The sequence below is a fragment of the Megalobrama amblycephala genome, linkage group LG22 (assembly GCF_018812025.1).
Source record: "Megalobrama amblycephala isolate DHTTF-2021 linkage group LG22, ASM1881202v1, whole genome shotgun sequence".
In the NCBI taxonomy this organism is placed as follows: Eukaryota; Metazoa; Chordata; class Actinopteri; order Cypriniformes; family Xenocyprididae; genus Megalobrama; species Megalobrama amblycephala.
This window is the reverse complement of record NC_063065.1, coordinates 21645527-21668492: the sequence shown is the minus strand read 5'-3', so window position 1 is coordinate 21668492 and position 22966 is coordinate 21645527. Positions and strand designations below refer to the sequence as shown.

At 36.2% G+C, this 22966-nt stretch overlaps 1 protein-coding gene across 2 annotated transcripts in view; it reads right to left on the bottom strand.

The window, feature by feature from the left end:
- Window positions 1-22966, bottom strand: part of dok6 (docking protein 6) — a 101942-nt gene that overhangs the window by 47927 nt on the left and 31049 nt on the right. For both annotated transcript variants that reach the window (XM_048174784.1, XM_048174783.1), the window contains exons 2-3: window positions 11409-11516; window positions 2990-3104 (exon numbers count right to left, since the gene is read on the bottom strand). In XM_048174784.1, coding sequence (XP_048030741.1) covers window positions 2990-3104; window positions 11409-11516 — 223 coding nt within the window. The remainder of the gene's footprint in view (window positions 1-2989; window positions 3105-11408; window positions 11517-22966) is intronic.

The following is a 22966-nucleotide window of genomic DNA, read 5'->3' as shown; positions in this document are numbered from 1 at the left end:
GAAGAGTAAATGTGGAAATAAAATTGTATTTTTGGGGGGTTAGAGTGTAGAGCATGTGCTTGGGTTGAGGATCTGCTAACAACTATTTAAGTTGTTTTATTAATAATAATAATAATAATAATAATAATAATAATACACTCAAAAAAAAAAGATTCAGAAAAGATTCAGTTTATTTAAACAATTTATTTTGTTTCAACACCATTGTATCAGGTTTCTGGTTTAAATGTGATTGATTCATGTTAAATTGACTTGAAACGATTACTCTTTGACTTAACTTGATGTTTTCATATTGGAATAACATGTTTCAATCAAGTAAACCCAACCAGGGGTGCGTTTCCCAAAGCGAACTATGGTCGCAAGTTCCGTCGTTACCAATAGAGTTCAATGGGACTTACGACCATGGTTCACCAACGATGCTTTCGGGAAACTCACCCCAGGACTCAATCAAACAGGATTTTCACTTCCCATCATGCTTTGCAAAGGGGCTGAACTAGGAGTGTAAATGTTGAAATAAAGTGTTATTTTAAGCAGTTTTTAGGAAGATGTGAAAATGGAAAGACTTAATGTTTACTGTTCTATTATGTTGGTATTTAAAAGTTTCTGTTAATTAATAGTTTTAGGGTTACCATTGTGGTGAATTGTTGCTCTTGTGCTTGGGTTGAGGACCTGCTAACAAACTTTCAAATTACTTTAATAAGAAAGTAATCACTGTGGTAGTGCTCTGGGTTGCATTTCCTAAAAGCATTATAAGCCTATGTTGATTGTAAAACCATTGCCACCAATGGACTTATGATCAATTTAGGCTTTACAATGTTATTGGTTAAGGCAATTTAGGATGAATCCAGTATCACGTCTAGATTTCTAACACAGAACATCACAAAAGCTATATGAATCACAAAATTAAACAAGAAGAATTAATTGTAAAATTCAATGTAAATGAAAACAATTTATTTTTTATTTATTTATTTATTGCTTTTTATTTATTTTCCAAAACATTGCAAATTTTGCAGTGTTAGGCTTACACTATTAAATTAAGCTGTGCCCAACTATAGTAAATAAGTTGAATCAACCTTAATAAATTAAGTTGGCCCAACGCAAGTACATTAAATTGGAATAACAGAATTGCATAATGCTGAAATAAAGCAACTTAATCATGTGGAAATCCTTTCCATGATTTTTTTATGTTTGTTCAAAGAGTTATTTTTTTGAGTGTAATAAAACTATTTTTTGCATGTCATGGATGTAACAAAACCATCTTCTGGCTAACGCCTAACAATTAAAATATTTACAGAGTAAAGATTTTGTAAAAACTATTCTTAGATAACATTTATAAAAGTTGTAAAAAAAATGTTCTTGAATGCACTCACTAAATAAACTAATCAATTAAACTGGATAACTTGTTTTAATTTTTGTTTGATATTAATTTTAAGATAATTTAACTTAATAGTTTTGGACAAAATTAAGAATGTTAACTTGATTCAACTAAATGGCATTGAATTAACCTTATGTAATAAACTTAAGTTTACTGAAATAATGTTAATTAAATGCAACATAACCCAGTTATGTGGAACCTGTTGACATAAAAAAAAGTTAGGCAAATCCAACATATTATGTTTTTGAGTACATTAATTCTTTAAAAAAAACAAAAAAAAAAACAAACAAACAAAATATTACATTTATGGTGCATTCACATTTGGCATGTTTGATTCGATTTAAACAAAACCTGGTGCGATTGCTCGGTTAGTGCGGTTCATTTGAGCATGTGTGAACGCTGCCATCCGAACCCTGGTGCGGACCGAGACCGCTGAAAAGATGGGTCTCAGTCCGCTTCCAAACGAACTCTGGTGCGGTTCGAATGATATATGAACGCAACACGGACCAAAGACATGTAAACGAACAGGAAGATGAGACCCTAAAAAGGACAGAATCCTCACGCATGTCGGTTTTTCTTGTTATAGTCATGAGTTTGCCCATGACAGGCATCAGACCCGCGTCTCCACGCAGCAGATCGCTTGTGTGTGACGGAGGGATTCCCGCCGCTGTTTTGACTACTTTACACATTTTATAAGCTCTTCACAATTCCCAGCTGGCCAAAATACCATCAAATGCAGGCTACGCACACACAACGAGCGCATTTACCTCAGCACACAGCATTGTTTAGGATGTTCGGTAAGTTCCGTCTCAAAATACGTCATAAAATCCGACCAATCACGTTGTGAATGTATCCCTGTGCCTTTTTGTTTGGTATCTTTTGGTTCGGTGATAAAATTGCCAATCTGAACAAACGCTAATCGGACCAGGACTAAATGTTTTTTTTTTTCTTTTTTGGTCCGGACTAAATGAACCAAACGAACCGAAATACAAGTGTGAACGCACCTTTAATTAGGGTCAAACATGCTTTATTTGTCCCGGTAAAATGAAAATCATGGTAAGCCCCAGAACCGAATATTAAAACTCACCTACAATCATTTCGCAACCAAGTTAGTATTTATTCATGTTTGTATTCTGTGAGAACACTTTGATCAGTTTCGACATTGCCATCTTTCCACTACAAGATTCTCAGTGTGAGAGGAGAGAAAACTCAAGGGAAAAGACACTTTTTGCTGCCAAGCTAATGGTGAGTAAAGCATCTCATTCATATTTCAAATGCGTGTTTGTGTGTTAAGCCTTTCTCTTGTTGTTTTGTTTTCTAACTGCTGATCTGTCTGTTGCCTTTGGCCATATTCATTCTCAATGACACAAGCTATGACACAATTTATAAAAAAGTCCATGTATATTCCATTGGGCTCTTCTACCACATATTAACCTTAATGTTTTTCAGCACCTCCTCTAGTTTCACAGTAAAAATGGAGTAACTCAAAGAATGAACAAGTACTCCTAATACGTGAAAATCAATACTTGCTAATCTTAAAATATAGAATAAATGTCATTTTGGATACAATCCAGCACTACAACAAAGACTTTTCTCATAGTTGGAGACAGTGCTTACCTGACTCACAGGCAAATGTCTTTGACGTCTCATCACAGAAAATAATTGCCACTGCGTGTTTCTTGGTCTCTCGTGGCATTCGCGTAATGTTCTTAATGTTGTGGAGCTCAGTAATCTGTGAAAGAAGATGAAACTTGTTACCAAAATTAACAAACTCAAGAGGAGGAAGAAACGAAGAAAGGAGGATGACACTGAGGTAATGTAGTTACTGTTATCTGAAAATGAAATGATTTGAAATTACTGCCGTGCCTGGATTTAGGAAGTAATGGAGATGAGAGACCCTTGCTGTATCTATTGTCACACTAATGACAAACACTAAAGAACAGTTGGAATTGAAAAGTTAAAATGAATCTTAATATTCATAAGTATTTAAATTATTCATATTTTCTATGTTCAGGAATGTTTTAGACAGGGTTACATAAACCTAGGTTCACTATGAAAACATGCCTCTATCTACATTTTTGCAAAACTCCAAAACACCAATAACTTTTATTTCTCTTCACACAAATTATGATAACAGTGACAAAACATTGATTATTTTCAAACGGTTCCTTGTACAAAACTGTATGGTTTGTAATATAATACATTTTGGTACAGCATTGCATTTGTATGTCCCGTGAAACACAATTTACCATAAAAGAGCTTTTAGATGCAGCTAAAATGGCATTGTTGCTTCAGCAAATGCTTTTTTTTATCTCACATTGCCTTTTGTTAAAGGTGCTGTATGTCATTTTTTTGACTACTAAAGCATTAAAAAACAATACACTGTAAAAAATGACAGTGATTTTAACAGTAAAAGACTGTAAAAATGCTGCGGTGAAAAACTGTCAATTGGTTTACAGAAAGTTTCCGTACTATATACGGTGAATAACTGTAATAGATCTAACGGTACATTTAATGTAATTTTACGGTAAAAAAACCCCGTTAAATTCACAGTTTTTGGAAGTGAAAAATAATAATTCATTGTAAAATTTACAGTGAAAAACCGTAAATTGACATTCCCACAATTCCCTGCGTGACACTTCACATTTGATATATTTTCGTTGAAATAACTCTGTTTCTTCTTAGTTTTTCTCATTTTTTTCTAATCAGTTATGTACATTAGGGTTTTATGTTACATCTAATGTTGTTAAATTAATGTTTATTGCATTTTTAAAATTTCATGAATGTTACCATGATGGTGTTTAGTATGTGTGTGAATGACACTGTGTGCACCTTCTATATGTTAGTGTTGTCCTCTTCAGTTTGTGGAAAAACTTTGATTCATCATGTGACTCTTATCACCACTGTGTTTGGTGACTGTCAGTGTATTATGAAGGTACAAAACAGATATTAGTACTTCATTAGGTTGGTAAGTTAACATTATATCAGTTAATGAAATACGTTATTTTACCATAAATTTAACAGATTTTTTTTTACGTTGACACTATTTTTTTTTTTTACAGTAAAGTTCTGGCAACCACAGCTGCCGGTTTTTTACCATAAATTTTACTGGGATTTTTTTTACAGTGTATGTTTGCAGAGATTTAGGAAACATTCTAAGTTCAAATACTTGTTTTCTCTGAAAAACAATGGGACAACCAGTTATTCTACTTTGAAATGTGCATTCTGTGTTGGAACATCTGTTTTTGTTTTGCGCAGTGTGATCCCGCCCACTTCCAATTTACCCAAAAGTATTTAGAAACCCTAGGTTGCCAGTTGGGGGAAAACAGTGAGTATAGCAGCCATGGAAGCCAGCAAACAATCTAGGACAGAGATCGCAGATTCTACCCTAACCTAAAAACCATCAGCAATAAAATATTGCAAATGTACACATTAGCTGATCAACTTGCAGTGTAAGGCTTGTCGCTTTCCATTGTTAACTGCACTCGTTTCTGTTGCGTGTCCTCAATATGGCAACCCGCATGAGTGTAGAGTCAAGTCAAGTCAAGTCACCTTTATTTATATAGCGCTTTTTACAATGCAGATTGTATCAAAGCAGCTTTACATTGATAACTGGTACATAATTTTTGCTGCACAGCAGCTCTTCAAGAATAGTGTCAATGCAGGCAGATCAAAGCACTGTTGAATAAATGTCAAGAATACTGTTGAATATCAAATGTCAAGTGTCCCCAACTAAGCAAGCCAAAGGCGACAGCTGAGAGTCTGAGGAGGAGGGGTGGGGAAACAACTCTCTCCAATAGAGTTGTCAAAAGTACCGACTTCGGTATCAAGTCAGTACTAAAATTTTAATACAATATGGTTTTGAAGCGGTGATCATTGAAGCCAATCACAGACATATCCAATGAGCATGTGAACACAATGGCCAATCAGAGGTGTTTACGAATCCGCTCAACAGCGCTCAAAGAATCACATTTTTAAAATTTCAGTACCAAAGTGGTACCAAAGTTGGTACTTTTGACAACTCTACTCTCCAATATTTTAAATTTGGACTGCAGTACCCATTTCAACCACTAGCTGTCAATATTACATACTGTAACTTTAACACTTTAGGGTAGGGTTTAGAGTAGATGGTATGTTATTTTCAAACGATAAATAACGATAGAGCATTAACATTTATAGCGCCACTCACCAAATATTTAATTTACGAACTGCCAAGTTACGTACAACAATCTACATAATAAAACATTGTCAGATTAACGTTAATCTGTTTCAGCTAAAACTGAACATGCTTTTAGTGCCGCTCACTGGACTTATCATTTTAAAGGTGTTGCAAATCATGCAAGAAGCAACGTAATATTTTGCAGAAATATCACCACCGACATGTTTTTTCAATGAGACTGGGTTGGTTTACGCAGACAATGATAGATATTTCTTCACCCCAAGCTTTATTGTACTTAAAGGGGGTCGGAAAAGGACTTAAATAATTTAAAATAAGACAAAACAATCAGTAAAATTACCCAAAACAAGTAAAATCAAGATGCTTCTTATTTTGAGCCTAATTTTAAGCCTAATCTTAAAAGTGTGATTTCTAGAAAGTATCTATTATAGTAGTATTTTATATTTTTCAACTACATGTTGAAAAGACATTTTCATAATGAATATATATTTTTCTAGTCAAGCAATGCTCTAAAATAATTTATCACCACGTAGAAATTGTGTAAGTAAAAATATTTTTAAAAATCCATATCCTTATCACAAAAAAACACTGTAAAAATCATATGACCTTTGAATATTATTATGGATAATGGGGGTTCCTGGAGTCAAAAATGTTGGGAACCACTGATCTAGAGAAAAACAAAAACAAAAGAAATGTTCTTGCAAATCGGTTTCATCCAGTACACTAAAAAAAAGGAGATAATGGGATAATTAGGGATATGACTAAGCTGTCACCATACTGCAATTAGAATGAACGAATGCTGCTATTGTTTTGTGATTACTTGCGCTTTAATAAATTAAGCTAGCAGGGATGTGAATTTGAATTTTTCATCCATGATTTAAAATATTTTCACATCCATGACAAACACTATTACCTCAGAGAAAAGCAGCCTCCTTACTCACAGTACAAAATAAGCACAGTCTATATTTAAAATGCTCTTCAGGTACATTTCACTTCATCTTCCAGCATCACACACACACACAACACAACGTTACACAAAGTTTACCAACACTTCTTCGGAGCTCTGTTAAAATAGTTAAAATGCAGTCGAAACAGCAGACGCTACACTTCACCTCTCAGTTTTGCCGGTGGCATTTCTTGGTTTGAGAGTATATGATTTGCCTGTGGCAACAGGGAGGAGGTGTTTGAATCTGAAAGTGTTTGTGTTGTGCTGAGTGTGGGTTCAAGGTTTATCAATCTGATGAAGAGTTTGCTCAAGGCTTTGAGAGAACTTCTCCAGCTTGAGTGCGTCACAGTGAATGGATGACGTGCTGATGGGTGTGTGGAAGCATGTTCTGAAAACTTTTTCGCTTTCAGCTATGTGTTAGCCTCGCAAAGCCAGTCCTTTGACTACAGATCAAAAGGTCTGACCTACATTGCAGTTTATTCTGGCCAAGAAGTCGGTCCATTGGCATGACGTCTGAGAATATGGAGACTAGGAATGTACAGTTACTGTTAACTAAAATTAAAACTATTACAAATTGTTTTCGGTAAATGAACTAAAATAAAATCTAAATATTACAAGAAAAACAAAAGAAAATTAGAAACTAGCAGAAATCTTCTTTGAAAAAAGTTGAAAGTTGTCTTATTGAGATCAAAACAAAATTGAACATTGATGTCAATTGATTTAAAAATGTTTTACATTACTTACATGATTCACTAATCCAATTGAGCACATATCAACATGTTAACAATTCAATTTGAGTTCAAAATGGAATATCAGGAACAACAAATATGAACAAACTGGGACTTTAAGTATGTCAAGTATGCATCAAGTTTAATAGAAAATTAGCTTAATCGTTGAATATTTAAATCTAAAAATCAGAACAAGTGCAGAGAGTTACACCTACACCAGCGTCGGCTGTTACAGCATCTTTATCACACATACTGAAAACCCGGGCTGTTGCTTTGTACCACATTCACTCATCTCCCTCATGTCTAATGAGTAATCTTTTTAGCAGGCTTGTTAGAGCTGATAAAGGCACGTTCCCACAATGCAGCGACATCAAACCGCGGTGTCACGGCCCTAATCTACAACCGCATCTGTGCTCATTATTCTAGAATGTTCTGCATGTTCGCCGCATAAGATCATCAGCCATCGCCCTGATAATGAGCCCTAATTGGAATATTTTCAAAAAGGCTTGAGGACAGGAAAGGGATGTAATGCTCGAAATTATTCACACTAAAAGGGGTCTGGTTCCTGGGCGGAAAGAAACCTGGTGCAATTGCAAAATATCCTATAATGGATTTTAATTTGGCATTAGACGTTATAAACCTAATCCTGATATTGCAATTGGGAAAAAAAAAATCTGATAATTAGAAAAAAAAAATCTCACCTCATCTGTCAAAACAATAGGAGTTCTCTAACAAGTCTATATTGGGTAGGCATGTAAAGTTGTTAGGTAGGTAGGTATGTGGCTAGGTCGGTAGGTAATGCAGGTAGGTAGGTATTTATGTAAGGTAGGTAAGGTAGGTAAAGTAGGAATGTAAAGTAGGTAGGTAAGGTACATAGGCAAGGTAGGTAGGCAGGTAAAGTAGGTAAGGTAGGTAAGCATTTATGTAAGGTAGATAGGTAGGTAGGCATGTAAGGTAGTTAGGCAGGTTGGTAGGTAGGTAGGTATATAAGGTAGGTAGATAGGTAAGGCAGGTAGGTAGGTAGGTATTTATGTAAGGTAGGTAAGTAGGTAGGTAAGGTAGGTAAAGTAGATAGGTAGGTATGTAAGGTAGGTACAGTATGTAAGGTAGGAGGAAGGTAGGTAGTTAGGCAGGCATATAAGGTAGGAGGTAGGAATATAAGGTAGGTAGATAGGTACGTAAAGTAGGTAGGTAAGGTAGGTACAGTAGATATGTAAGGTAGGTAGGTAGGTAAGGTAGGTAAAGTAGATATGTAAGGTAGGTAGGTAGGTATGTAAGGTAGGAGGTATGTATGTAGGTAGGCAGGCAGGCATGTAAGGTAGGTAAGCATGTAAGGTAGGTAGGTAGGCAGGCATGAAAGGTAGATATGTAAGTTAGGTAGATATGTAGGTAAAGTAGGTATGTAAGGTAGATGGGTAGGTAGGCAGGTAGGCATGTAAGGTAGGTAGTAGGGGTGTAACGGTACGTGTATTCGTACCGAAAGGTTCATGGGGCAAATTCCAAATGGAAGTGATCATCCCTATGCCCTACTCCCTCCGAAGGGCAAAGCCCTTAACTTCCTGAGGTCTGAAAACGGGCCGGCGCGTTTTGCAGGTTTTTTTTCACATTGCAGCAAAACAGACTTAAAATTCTCCGTCATTTCTTGTCATAGAGACATAAGTAATATATCAATTGAAACTATAGAATATCTTCTTTTATTTGTGTACACTCAGAGTAAAAACACAATGTTATGCTTTTTGTAAAATAAAGAAAACTAACATGATGCGTGATCTCTCCTCTCCCTCTGAATGAAGTCCAATCTGATAGTTCTCAGAAAATGAACTGTAACTTATGAATACTAATGACAAAAAAAATTACACTTACGTCTAAAGAAATGTTGAAATGTCAGGTTTTAAATCGTGCAAGTCAAATCGCAAACAAACATTCTGTGTTTATGTAATCTGTATGAAAAGAGAGCCATGTCAGAAGTCTGTGATTCAGCTCATTATCCGCTAATGCGGCCACGCCCACGGAGCCAGTGCTATTCAGACGCAAATTCAGAGGCAATACATGCATTCATCGTCTCAATCGTGTATTTATTGTCTTGAAAAGTGTTTATTTGGATGTTAAAGCAATGGTTAGCGATCTCTAGAAGACATGCCATTAGTTCCTAGTTCCTTTTCTTCTTTATATTATGAATTTGTGGACTAAAGGTGTAAAGAGCGCCCTCCGGCTGCAAGTATGAATTAAAAACACAGTATCCAGCACTCATAGTGATGACAATAAATATTTCTCAGTATAGAAAATTGACATAAATATATAAGAATCCATCAATATTTCTCCAAATGTGCATGCTTTTAAGCGAAAAGCCTATATGAAATGCCATAGAGGTAACATAATTGTTCAGACACTTTGCACCACAGAAATACATTATATTTTAAAGAATATAATAGAATACCATTATTTTAAATTGTAATAATATTTCACAGTATTGCTGTTTATGATGAGCTGAGACATTATTACAGAGGGTTTTTTTCACAGCCTACCTGACTGATAGGCCTCATTAATATGCAAGTCATTTCAGATCATTACTATGTGATTCCTTTGTCTTCTCAGGTGTAAATGGCCCATTATTCATGCAGATTCACGCCCCCACGCATACTATGTTTCTTGACAAAAAGTGTCTTACAAAAACTAAATCAATATATTGTTTTATATGAAGGAGTAGGCAGCATAATTTTTACATAATTCTGAAGCAAAAACTCTAGTCTACAACCTCCAATACCCAAAAGTCTTGTGAACATAGATTTAATATACTTTTTTTGGCCTTATTTCAGTGACTTAAGTTTTTGTTTTTTCAATAACCACGCATAAACATTATTCCTTCAAAAATACAAACATGTACATACATGTTCCTCACATATTATTGTAGCCTAGTTTGTGCTGAATACAGTGTAATGACACTTTTGTCATTTATATGTTTATGAACAACTGAAAAAAGCACAAATGTCAGGGCATGTCAAAACTTCTCCAAGCCCCAAATCAGCCTCAGACTCCAGAGGGTTAAAGTGGTGACTCTGAAGTGAGCAGGGCATGCGCGTGCCATATGTAGCCGTTTGGAATGCACTTGGCAAAGGGAGCGGCGTAATTTCCTCATTATCTTCAGCTGGGATGTTCCCGTGACAACGCAGCACAGTGTCCATCAGCAGACGTCGCCGTTTTAACGGCATAATTCTTTTCTTTTCAACATACATTTTATATTTTAAAAAGTTTTTAAAATATGCTATATAATATATAAAAAAACTAATATATATAAAACTTTTAAAAATATCAATTGTATATTTATTTATGCCGGTGCTGCGTTGTCGAATACGCGTACCATTACACACCAAGTCGGTACATGTGTAAGGTAGGTAGGTAGGCATGTAAGGTTGTTAGGTAGGTTAGGTATAAGGTAGCCATGTAAGGTAGGTAGGTATGTAAGGTATTTATCTAAGGCAGGTAGGTATGTATTTATGTAAGGTAGACAGATAGGTAGGTAGGTAGGTATAGTGGGACAGATTTTGAAAAAAGGAGAATACAATTTTTTTAAATAATTAATAAAATCGATAATTTTTGTGCTCCATGCGTCAACCACCGGAGGAAATCCCAAACTCTTGTGAGCCATTTTTAGAGCGGGTGGGGAGGAGGTACTCTATGCTGATAAGACCATCTGATCAACTCCTTTATCGCAGTGACTTTCAAAGTTATTGGAGCGATGCCAATGTCAGATAGTCTCTGACCAACACTCCACAGAGAGCACATCATATTATCATCTGACACAACACAAATAAACAGACATGTGCTCACGTTTACACCTTTAACCTGAGCTACTGTCAGCTCCAAAAGTATCACACAGCGATCACACCGGAATGCCTATGACCCCTGCTAACTAAATAATTAGACTCAGAGATGCTTTCCCAGCGTGAACCCTTGAGCCAGAGCTCTCACTGTCAGAGGAACTTCTCAAGAGGGGCGCTGTGAAAATAAATTACGCAGGTAATGAATAGAGCTATCCTTGAGCCTGAAATGAACTGAGGGTGCATGATAAACAGAATGGACCCAATGTGTCTCTTAATTTAGTGATTTGTAAACGTGATCAAAATGAAATTTTCAATCAAAATATGTATATATTTTTTAAAAATAAAACATGGAAGTCACAATTACCTTGTGAAAGCTTCTGAAGTAAGCAGCTTTTTCATCTGGATATTTCTCTAATCGCCGTGGTCCTTTACTGGACGCCTTCTTGAATACAAGCCAGCATCTTCTGAAGATCTAATACAGAAAGATACATATGTATTTACTGCAATGTTTAGCATTTAGGACACAAAATAACAATTCTGAATTACTATGTGACACACTGCTTAATCAAAGCAAATAAAATTACAATTAAAATAATTAAAATAACCATTCTCTATTTTGAGATTATATATATAGCAGATACACACACACACACAGGTTTGTTTTTGTGAATTGTGGGGACATTCCATAGGCGTAATGGTTTTTATACTGTACAAACTGTATTTTCTATCGCCTACCCCACCCCTAAACCTACCCATCACAGGAAATGGTGCACATTTTTACCTTCTCAAAAAAACTCATTCTGTATGATTTATAAGCCTTTTGAAAAATGGGGACATGGGGTAATGTCCTCATAAGTCACCCTCTCCTTGTATATATGGTATACAGTATACAGTTGGTACGGAAAGTATTCAGACCCTCTTAAATTTTTCACTCTTTATTATATTGCAGCCATTTGCTAAAATCATTTAAGTTCATTTTTTTTCCTCATTAATGTACACACAGCACCCCATATTGACAGAAAAACACAGAATTGTTGACATTTTTGCAGATTTATTAAAAAAGAAAAACTGAAATATCACATGGTCCTAAGTATTCAGACCCTTTGCTGTGACACTCATATATTTAACTCAGGTGCTGTCCATTTCTTCTGATCATCCTTGAGATGGTTCTACACCTTCGTTTGAGTCCAGCTGTGTTTGATTATACTGATTGGACTTGATTAGGAAAGCCACACACCTGTCTATATAAGACCTTACAGCTCACAGTGCATGTCAGAGCAAATGAGAATCATGAGGTCAAAGGAACTGCCTGAAGAGCTCAGAGACAGAATTGTGGCAAGGCACAGATCTGTCCAAGGTTACAAAAAAATTTCTGCTGCACTTAAGGTTCCTAAGAGCACAGTGGCCTCCATAATCCTTAAATGGAAGACGTTTGGGATGACCAGAACCCTTCCTAGCGCTGGCCGTCCGGCCAAACTGAGCTATCGGGGGAGAAGAGCGTTGGTGAGAGAGGTAAAGAAGAACCCAAAGATCACTGTGGCTGAGCTCCAGAGATGCAGTCGGGAGATGGGAGAAAGTTGTAGAAAGTCAACCATGACTGCAGCCCTCCACCAGTCGGGGCTTTATGGCAGAGTGTCCCGATGGAAGCTTCTCCTCAGTGCAAGACACATGAAAGCCCGCATGGAGTTTGCTAAAAAAACACCTGAAGGACTCCAAGATGGTGAGAAATAAGATTCTCTGGTCTGATGAGACCAAGATAGAACTTTTTGGCCTTAATTCTAAGCGGTATGTGTGGAGAAAACCAGGCACTGCTCATCACCTGTCCAATACAGTCCCCACAGTGAAGCATGGTGGTGGCAGCATCATGCTGTGGGGGTGTTTTTCAGCTGCAGGGACAGGACGACTGGTTGCAATCCAGGGAAAGATGAATGCGGCCAAGTACAGGGATATCCTGGACGAAAACCTTCTCCAGAGTGCTCAGGACCTCAGACTGGGCTGAAGGTTTACCTTCCAACAAGACAATGACCCTAAGCACACAGCTAAAATAATGTGGCTACAGCTAAGGAGTGGCTTCACAACAACTCCGTGACTGTTCTTGAATGGCTCAGCCAGAGCCCTGACTTAAACTCAATTGAGCATCTCTGGAGAGACCTAAAAATGGCTGTCCACCAACGTTTACCATCCAACCTGACAGAACTGGAGAGGATCTGCAAGGAGGAATGGCAGAGGATCCCCAAATCCAGGTGTGAAAAACTTGTTGCATCTTTCCCAAAAAGACTCATGGCTGTATTAGATCAAAAGGGTGCTTCTACTAAATACTGAGCAAAGGGTCTGAATACTTAGGACCATGTGATATTTCAGTTTTTCTTTTTTAATAAATCTGCAAAAATGTCAACAATTCTGTGTTTTTCTGTCAATATGGGGTGCTGTGTGTACATTAATGAGGGAAAAAAATGAACTTAAATGATTTTAGCAAATGGCTGCTATATAACAAAGTGAAAAATTTAAGGGGGTCTGAATACTTTCAGTACCCACTGTATGTGCTTATGGCATGCCATTCAGGAAATCATAGTATTTATAATATGATAGGTTGTATATATTGAATGAAAGTCTAAGTATATGGAATGAAAGTCTGAATATACTGAATGAAATGATATATATATATATATATATATATATATATATATATATATATATATATATATATATATATATATATATATATATATATATATATATATATATATATATATATATATATATAAAATTATCTTAAAATTATCTTAAAATAAGTACATAAGAACATTTGGTAACACTTTGCTTTACAGTGTCCTTGTTACAATTTACATGTACTTACTATAGTAATAACAGGAAATTATACATAATACATACATCTAACATGTTGTTAATTATAATTACTCAGAACTTAAATGTATAATTACACTGTAACAAAAACACCTTTAAGTAAAGTGTAACTGAAAATTCTACAAAAAATGCCTTGCAATGCATTCAATATAGAAAACATTTCTGTAAAAGGAATTTTTCAGACAAATAAAACACCCTAGCCATGCTTTCTGATGTTACACAATGTACCGCTGAGCCATAAAACCATGAAAGAGCCTCTGGATCTCAGTGGCACTCTCGTTTCAGTGTCCATTTGTCTGAGTTTGCCCCCTGAATACTATTTAAAGAAATAAAGGCCTAAAATTCTTTCCGAAACATTCCTCCAAGCAACGTCTGAGACTTTCACAGATTAAACACTCACATTCCCCTGACAGCGTTTCAAGGTCAACAGAAAAGAGAGAGTGCGAGAGAATGTGCACATCTCTATTAAAAAAAAGAATTCACAAACACACACACATACTTATTTCAATCCATTTCCCCTGACACCTGTGTTTATTATCTTATACTGCCTAAAAAACAGACACAGTTCTCTCCCCAAAAGGCATGGGGAAAATCATAGCTTTACCCAATCAATAACCCAGCAGTTCTATAATTAACAAATGAGGTTTGAATGGCCTTTTCTCAGCGGGACAGTCCACATCTGTTTAATATCTCTGATTTATTCACACAATAAAACATCGTGTTTAAAAATGGCAGATGACTCTTCTAATGCCGTTGAACATTTTACAATGGATATTTACTGAGGCTTAAGAGTCCACCTGGATCTGCGCCAAGGTTTATTTTCTTAATATAATACTAAGAAATTCTGCTCACCTACACTCTAAAAATGGCTGGGTTAAAAACAACCCAAATGGAAACTGGATAAAACTGGACAGAACACAAGCTAGGTTAAAGTAACCCAGCAAGTTGGGATGTTGTTTTTTTAAGAAATGAAAGGACATTAAACAGTCTAAATCAAATAATTTTATTGGATGGCAAGTTCATTAACAACATAAAACATTTAGAAGTGACAGGGGCAAAAGAAAAACTATTTTAGAGTGTATATTCTGTTTCGGGCAGAACAGACAAGTGCCACCTGAGTACACTTAAAAACATATGACCAAGCATGCTTTTGAGGTTAGGAGGATTATTATACAGAAGGGATAACTCAATATTCTGCTTCAGACAGCCAATATTCATTTGTTGATGTGTATTCCTGTCGGGATTCATATCCATGGGCGAGATTAATTTGTTTACTCCAATGATGTAGTGCATGGAAAAAGAACAATGCTTAATTTGGCACTCAAAATAATTGATCTGGGTGCATTCCTGTATGACGCCTGGTGCTCCTGATACCTGCTATGTGTGTCGAGCCAAAAGGTTAGACGCAAAATGGCTCAATTTCATCCACATTGTTGCAAATGGGAAAATCAGAAATAATGAAACACTATGCACGCATGCCATCTGTTATCAAATGTGGTTATGGGGATTTGAGATTTGCAAGACCAGTTCTTTCTTTCCATTTGCTGGACTTTTGGGATGCCGACTGATGTGGTGGACAAGGCTGCTTATTCATGTTCTTTCATATTAACATGCACCCTCTGAGATGGATAAGGCAATTCAATCCTATTCATTTTTTTTTTATTTATGTTTTGCTACAGCATAAGCTATCTATAATTTCTTTTTTTTTATTGATTTTGGTCTAGGAAGTCAATAATATTTAGGTCAAGCAGAGCCAGCAAGAAGAAACCATCAATCATTCTTTCCAAATGAATCGTTTCAACATGACATACCGCTGCCTCTTGACCTTCTACTAGAGAAGCAAACTTTCAGAGTCGTCTCACATCATCAACACTTTGTTTTTATGAAAGGCTTTCAGCTGAGTCCTAGAAAGCAGCCAAGTAGATACGCCATGCCCCTTCAAAACTGAATTACTTTTTTGAACTTCCAAAAACTATAAATAAATAATTAAAATAATCATTGTTGGTAAAAACAGCCTCTTACATGGCTGTAAGGATAATGAGCAAATTTACTTTAATATATTGCTTGAAATGTTATATAAATAAATAGTTATGTTATATAAGTAAATATATAATCAAACTATTTGAAGAGTTCAGACGCAAAAGCCATCAAAAATGAGATGATATTGAGTGCTCTCCGCACATGTTCATCAAATACTTTCGCTTCAAATCCGCTAAATCCCAGCTCCAGCCTGTTCAGAAATACTGGTTTGTTGACAAAAAATGCCAAATGTCACTTCCCTTTGTCAGCAAAAGCCTCTAAATCAGGGTTGCCAGGTTTTCACAATAAAACCCGCCCAATTGCTTTTCAAAACTAACCCAATCGTGTTTCAAGGCGTAAAATCCGTGTTTTTGCCGGGGCTCCCCAAGTAAGAGTCATATTTCAGGGGCTAAATGTCATGTTATTTGGGGTCGCTTCAACCCACGGACATGAAAAACAACCCACGGCAACAATGTAAAAGTAGAAAACCGCGGACTTGGCAACACTGCTCTAAGTCCACAGAAGAACCAATTGGAAGACCAATTGCAGAGCTGCAAGTTTTTATCATGTCTTGTCCATTGTTACAGTGTTGTTTTAAGGTCCCGATATACTTCAAATGAAATCGAAGAACGAACTGATGTCAAGTCAAGTCAAGTCAAATTTATTTATATAGCGCTTTTTACAATTGGTAATTGTTTCAAAGCAGCTTTACATGTTAGAAGCACAGAAAAAAAGAGAAGTGGTTATAAATAAGCTGTACAAGCAAGCGTGGTAATATGTAACATATACAAGATGGTGCTACATTAAGCCAATGTCGGCTGACTCCCAGGGGTGGAAAAAACCCCCTAGGAGAAAAACCCAGCGTGCTAACACTGGGAAAAAAGTCCTAGGAGGGAAAAAACCCCTTGGAAGATATATATAATATATGTAAATGGATATGGAGATCAAAATCTGAATTATACATTTTTATTATAGAGATTAGAAATAGATTAATTATAAATATATGTAAGCGGATACGGAGATTAAAAATCTGAATTATAGATGCAGCCAGAACTGGATCTGTAGGCCCATTGTCTCCTGGGCTACGTTGTAGTCAGGTCCAGACTACATGTGACATCATTTGGAACAAAATCAGGCCGAAACAAAGCCCGAGTTAGTTTTGCAAGACTAAAACAGCTTGCCAAAGCGAACTTTCTGGAAAGGTTTGCTTCGGCTGGTGAACACCTTCATACTACCATTGGTCCGTGGTCATTACGTAAGATACGTGCGCTGAGACTCCACCTTCTTTCACTCTGAAAATATTTTTAAGTTAATTTTTCCTCTCAAGTCGGTAGAAGTCAGATGTCCGTGAGAGAAAACATGAACACTGGAGAGCTGCTTTATAGTTTTACTCCTAAACGCAGAACGAAAAAGAACTTCACTTGGAAGTACAGCAGTGGTCTCAAATTGCCGGCCCGCGGGCCATTTACGGCCTTCATTTATTATATAAGTAAATAGTTGTAGTATAATTAGCAAATAGATGGTAAAAAGGTGTTTTTGTAGTGTTTTTTGCTTCTATCTATATTTACATGGAATTTTAGGAAAACCTTGAGGACAAAGGCTCAACTTCATGTCTCCTGAGTAATCTTTCCTCTGGGTTGATCTGTATCAAGAGTTAAACCATGTAACTAAAGCTAATACATTTTATCGTGTACTTCCCTTTCTTCTAGTTTCACAACAATATGAAAAGTCAAACAAACTACTCAGAACAGGAACTTCTAAAAGCAATGAACTGAAGGTTTCTCATGCTTGGCTCACAAAGTCTGAACAGAGCCAGTGTTTCTTGTGTTGCCCAGACTTGAACTAGTCCTAGATTTTGTTCTCTCATTTTCAAAGTCATTTGAGATCAAAAAAATCAGTTGTAGATACTTTGTTTTCTCAAATTACAAGTAGTTAAGGCTGCAAGTAAGACTGGTACCGATTCTTCATCCAAACAGCATTCAGTAGAACTGACTGACATTCTTTTCCTAAAAAGCTGCTGATTTTCTGCTACAATCTAAATAGGCGCCCACTGATTTTTTTTAAAAGGTTGACATGGGTAAGTAAATGCAACTTGAGTGTGTAATAGCTTTATATAAATGCTAATTCTGACCATGGCATTTAGTTCTTTTCACTGTATTATCCCCAAATAAACACACTACTCTTGGCCAATTTTCACTTTACTGCAACCATGGCCAAAGTCATCAAGCCTAACTATGACTGACATAAATGAATTTGCAATCAGCCTCCCTCTCCATCACTTAGTGCGGCTCAATCGACGGCAGGAGTTGCGGGTGGACAGTATCTCGCAGAGCTCTCTGATTGCATACTGAAATTTCAAAAGCTGATTAATGAAGAAACCTTCCGTCTCTGGATTGGATTGTTTAATTATGAATCAGAACACTGTGTACTCTCCAAACTGTCAAAATTATATGTACACGCACACAAGGACTCTTCAGTGAAAACAAAGCCAGGTAAATTTAGCCACTTCATTAAGAACCAACCGTAAACAGTGTATATAAAAAATTATGCAGAGTTTGATAAGAATTGATGCATGCACTGTAATGTTCAATAGAGCACTTAATTCCCTGTAGATTTTTGTACAGGATTCTCCAAGGAAAACCACCACTTAAATTACTAGTAGGTAGAAACAAGCGGCTTAATTCTTGCAACAGGGCAGTGTTTATCCCCAAAACTTTAAAATTAACAAAATATGCATTTTCATATGATACAGCTGTAAGAAAAAGTATGTGAACCACTTGCAGAATCTGTGAAAATGTGAACAATTTTAACAAAATAAGAGAGATCATACAAAATGCATGTTATTTTTTTGTTTAGCACTGTCCTGAGATATTTTACATAAAAGATGTTTACATATAGTCCACAAGAAAAAAAAGCTGAATTTATTCAAAAGTATGTGAACCATTGATTCTTAATACTGTGTGGTTACCTGGATGATCAATGATTGTTTTTTGTTTTGTGTTGGTTGTTCATGAGTCCCTTGTTTGTTCTGAACAGTTAAACTGAGCTCTGTTCTTCAGAAAAATCCTCCAGCTCCTGCAGATTCTTCAGTTTTTAAGCATTTTTTGCATATTTGAACCCTTTCCAGCAGTGACTGAATGATTTTCAGATCCATTTTATCACACCAAGGACAACTGAGGGACTCAAACACAACTATTAAAAAAGGTTCAAACATTCACTGATGCTCCAGAAGGAAACACGATGCATTAAGAGTTGGGGGGTGAAAACTTTTGAATTTGAATATCAAGGTAAACTGTACTTATTTTTTCTTCCGGGAAACATGCAAGTATCTTCTGTTGCTTCCAGGGGGCAGTACTGAATGAAAAGCAATGATATTTCAATAAAATAAGAAAAATTTGGACCTCTTCATCCTGTTCAAAAGTTTTCACCCCCCAACTCTTAATGCATCGTGTTTCCTACGGCTAAACTGCTGAAATCACGTGACTTTGGTGCTCCGATCCACTGATTCGATTCGTAAAGCTCTGAAACCGGCCCATCACTATTTATTGTTGAAAAGTCATTATTATTTTGTTTTTTGGCACACAAGTATTCTTGTCGCTTTCTAATATTAAAGGTGCCATCGAATTGAAAATTGAATTTACCTCGGCATAGTTGAATAACAAGAGTTCAGTACATGTAAATGACATACAGTGAGTCTCAAACTCCATTGTTTCCTCCTTCTTATATAAATCTCATTTGTTTAAAAGACCTCCGAAGAACAGGCGAATCTCAACGTAACACCGACTGTTACGTAACAGTTGGGATCATTAATATGTACGCCCCCAATATTTGCATACGCCAGCCCATGATCGAGGCATTACACAAGGGCAGCCAGTATTAACGTCTGGATCTGTGCACAGCTGAATCATCAGACTAGGTAAGCAAGCAAGAACAATAGCGAAAAATGGCAGATGGAGCAATAATAACTGACATGATCAATGATAACATGATATTTTTACTGATATTTGTAAATTGTCTTTCTAAATGTTTCGTTAGCATGTTGCTAATGTACTGTGGTAAATGTGGTTAAAGTTACCATCGTTTCTTACTGTATTCACGGAGACAAGAGTCGCCGCTATTTTCATTTTTAAACACTTGCAGTCTGTATAATTCATAAACACAACTTCATTCTTTATAAATCTCTTCAACAGTGTGTAATGTTAGCTTTAGCCATGAAGCACAGCCTCAAACTCAATCAGAATCAAATATAAACATCCAAATACATACCATACTTACACGATTAGATCCATTCTGAGGGTTATATTAGCTGTGTGAACTTTGTTTATGCAATGATAGAGTCGAGAGCTCGGGAGGGGGCGGAGAGCGCGAGCAATTAAAGGGGCTGCAGCCTGAATTGGCGCATTTCTAATTATGCCTCAAAATAGGCAGTTAAAAAAATTAATTAAAAAAAATCTATGGGATATTTTGAGCTGCAACTTCACAGACACATTCAGGGGACACCTTAGACTTATATTACATCTTGTAAAAAAACGTTCGATGGCACCTTTAAGATAGAACCACTGAACTCACATGAACTGTTTCAAATATGTTTTTAGTACCTGTATGGATCTTGAGAGTTTCAATGGCATTGCTCTCAATAGAGGCCTCACTGAGCGATCAGATTTCATCAACAATATCTTAATTTGTGTTCTGAAGATGAATGAAGGTGTTACGGTTGTAGAACGACATGAGGGTGAGTAATAAATGACATAATTTTTGGGTGAACTAACCCTTTAATGGGTGAATAATTTAATCATTCATTCAACTGAATCAGTCAAAACCATAGATTCAATCAGAAACAAAACAAGTGACTGAATCTGAATCAAGAGTTCACCTAAAAGGCAGAGAATTCAGATATGAGCCCCAAAGCAAATCAATGCTACCATAACCCTGTAAGCACGCAGGAATGTTTGCATTTATGACATTGGCTGATCAAAAGACAATGCAGCTCAGTCAGAGAGACGGCTGACCTTTTCATGTGCCAGCAAGATGATGTGAGCCACCTTGGAGGCTCCACTGTCTGACGTTTCACCTCTAATAAAATCAGTGTCTGCTGTGATCCACAAACCACCAGCTGCTAGTGGAGAAAGTTATCTGATTACTTATAAGACACTGCTATCATACTCACTTTACACCCAGTGAGGGCAAGAGGCAGAGAGAATCAACACCACCATAACTTGCTTTCTCAGATATTTCTCAACTGTAAGCCCAGACTGATCTGAACAGACTGAATACACAGATTAAATACACAGTACACTACCGTGTGACTTAAAAACAAAGTATAATAATCAGTTTACACTACTTTTGAGGGCTTTTTGATTATTCTACACTACCAGTTAAAAGTTTGGGATCTGCAAAATATTTTACATGTTTTTGAAAGAAGTCTTCCTATGACCACCAAGGCTGTATTTATTTGATAAAAATTACTCCAGTCACATGATCCTTCAGAAATTCTGATATGCGTATTTGGTGCAGAAGAAACATTTTTAATCATTATTATCGGTGTTGAAAATAGCTGCTTAATATTTTATGGAAACCGTGATTAATTGAAAGTAAAAAAAAAAAAACAGCCTTTATTTGAAATATAAATTTTTGGTAACATTATAAATGTCTTTACTGTCACTTTTGATCAATTCAATGTGTCCTTGCTGAATAAATATATTACTTTCTTTAAAAAAAAAATACAAAACTTTTGAACAGTAGTGTATATACTGTATATGTTTTGTTCATTTCAATGGGTTTCACGCTGCACAAATGACTTTCTGTAACGTCCACATACAGACAATAGAAACTCCCATTTTATTAATTACTACAAAGATCTTAATCCCATCAGCATAAGTACATAAACCGCAGACATTATGTTAATAACCGTAAATGTAAACTGTAAATGAATCCTGTGTAAATACAGGTCATCTGCAGAGGCCCATTAATACACATTAAAGTTACAAGAGAATTGCTAAACACACACACGCACACACACAAAGCAATTTCTGCTGATTTAGAGAAAACGTGAAGAATGAAGCTGCAAGACTGATGAGTACTGATGTTGTTTGGGAATATCCTGACACTGCGAGTAACATTTTCCAAACAAAAAAGAGCTCCTTTTGACATGATTGCCAAGCTGTTTTGGGACAGAGCTGTAGAGGATGCTATGATTTGATTTGTTATCTGGACGAGCGGTTGCTAAGGCCGTCGTTATTGCAATCACATCCAGACTTCAGTTTGCATTCTGATAAAGCTTTTATTTGACTTTTACACTCAACATTGGCAACATCTGAGATATCAGGGCTTTACATTAATACTTGTATGGGATAAGCCCAATATTGCTTATATACTATATAGTATTTATACATTTTTGAATTAGCTTTCATTTGTATATTTTGAGTGTCCATTTTAATTTTAGGTTGTTTTAGTTATGGCGGCTGAGCAAATCCACTTTATTTTTTACAAATACTACACTTGTTGTACCACAAACTGTAGTTTTAAGAGTTTTTTTTAGAGGAGAATGTAGTTGTTTAGACCTGAAATATGTGACTCATATTTAATCATAGCGCCTATTTTACAATTTATTTAGACATTTTCAGAGATGCAGGCTGTCAGCGGCCATTCAGTGCTCGTGTACCCGCTAAGAACAGCTTGATCTCGTCCAGTGCTTCTGGGATTTGCCGCTGTCTCTTATAGTAGCTAAACATGAGATATAATTAATTTTGGGTACATAAAACAGGCAATCTTTGGTCTTATTAATCTATTACTTGTTCCTGAGCAAATCGAATTGGTCTATATTAAATTTAATAATTTAACCCTTAAATGCATGACTCTTTCGCCAATCATTCTTACATATTCGGGTCTTTATCGACCCGGATCTATATCTAACACGGAAGGATCTCTACCTGTCGTGATAATATAAAACTCCTCTGATATTAGATGAACAATTACAGAAGAATAAAATAAATCGTATTTTGTTACCTTTTGGAGCTTGAAAAGGCTCAGTTTGAGCAG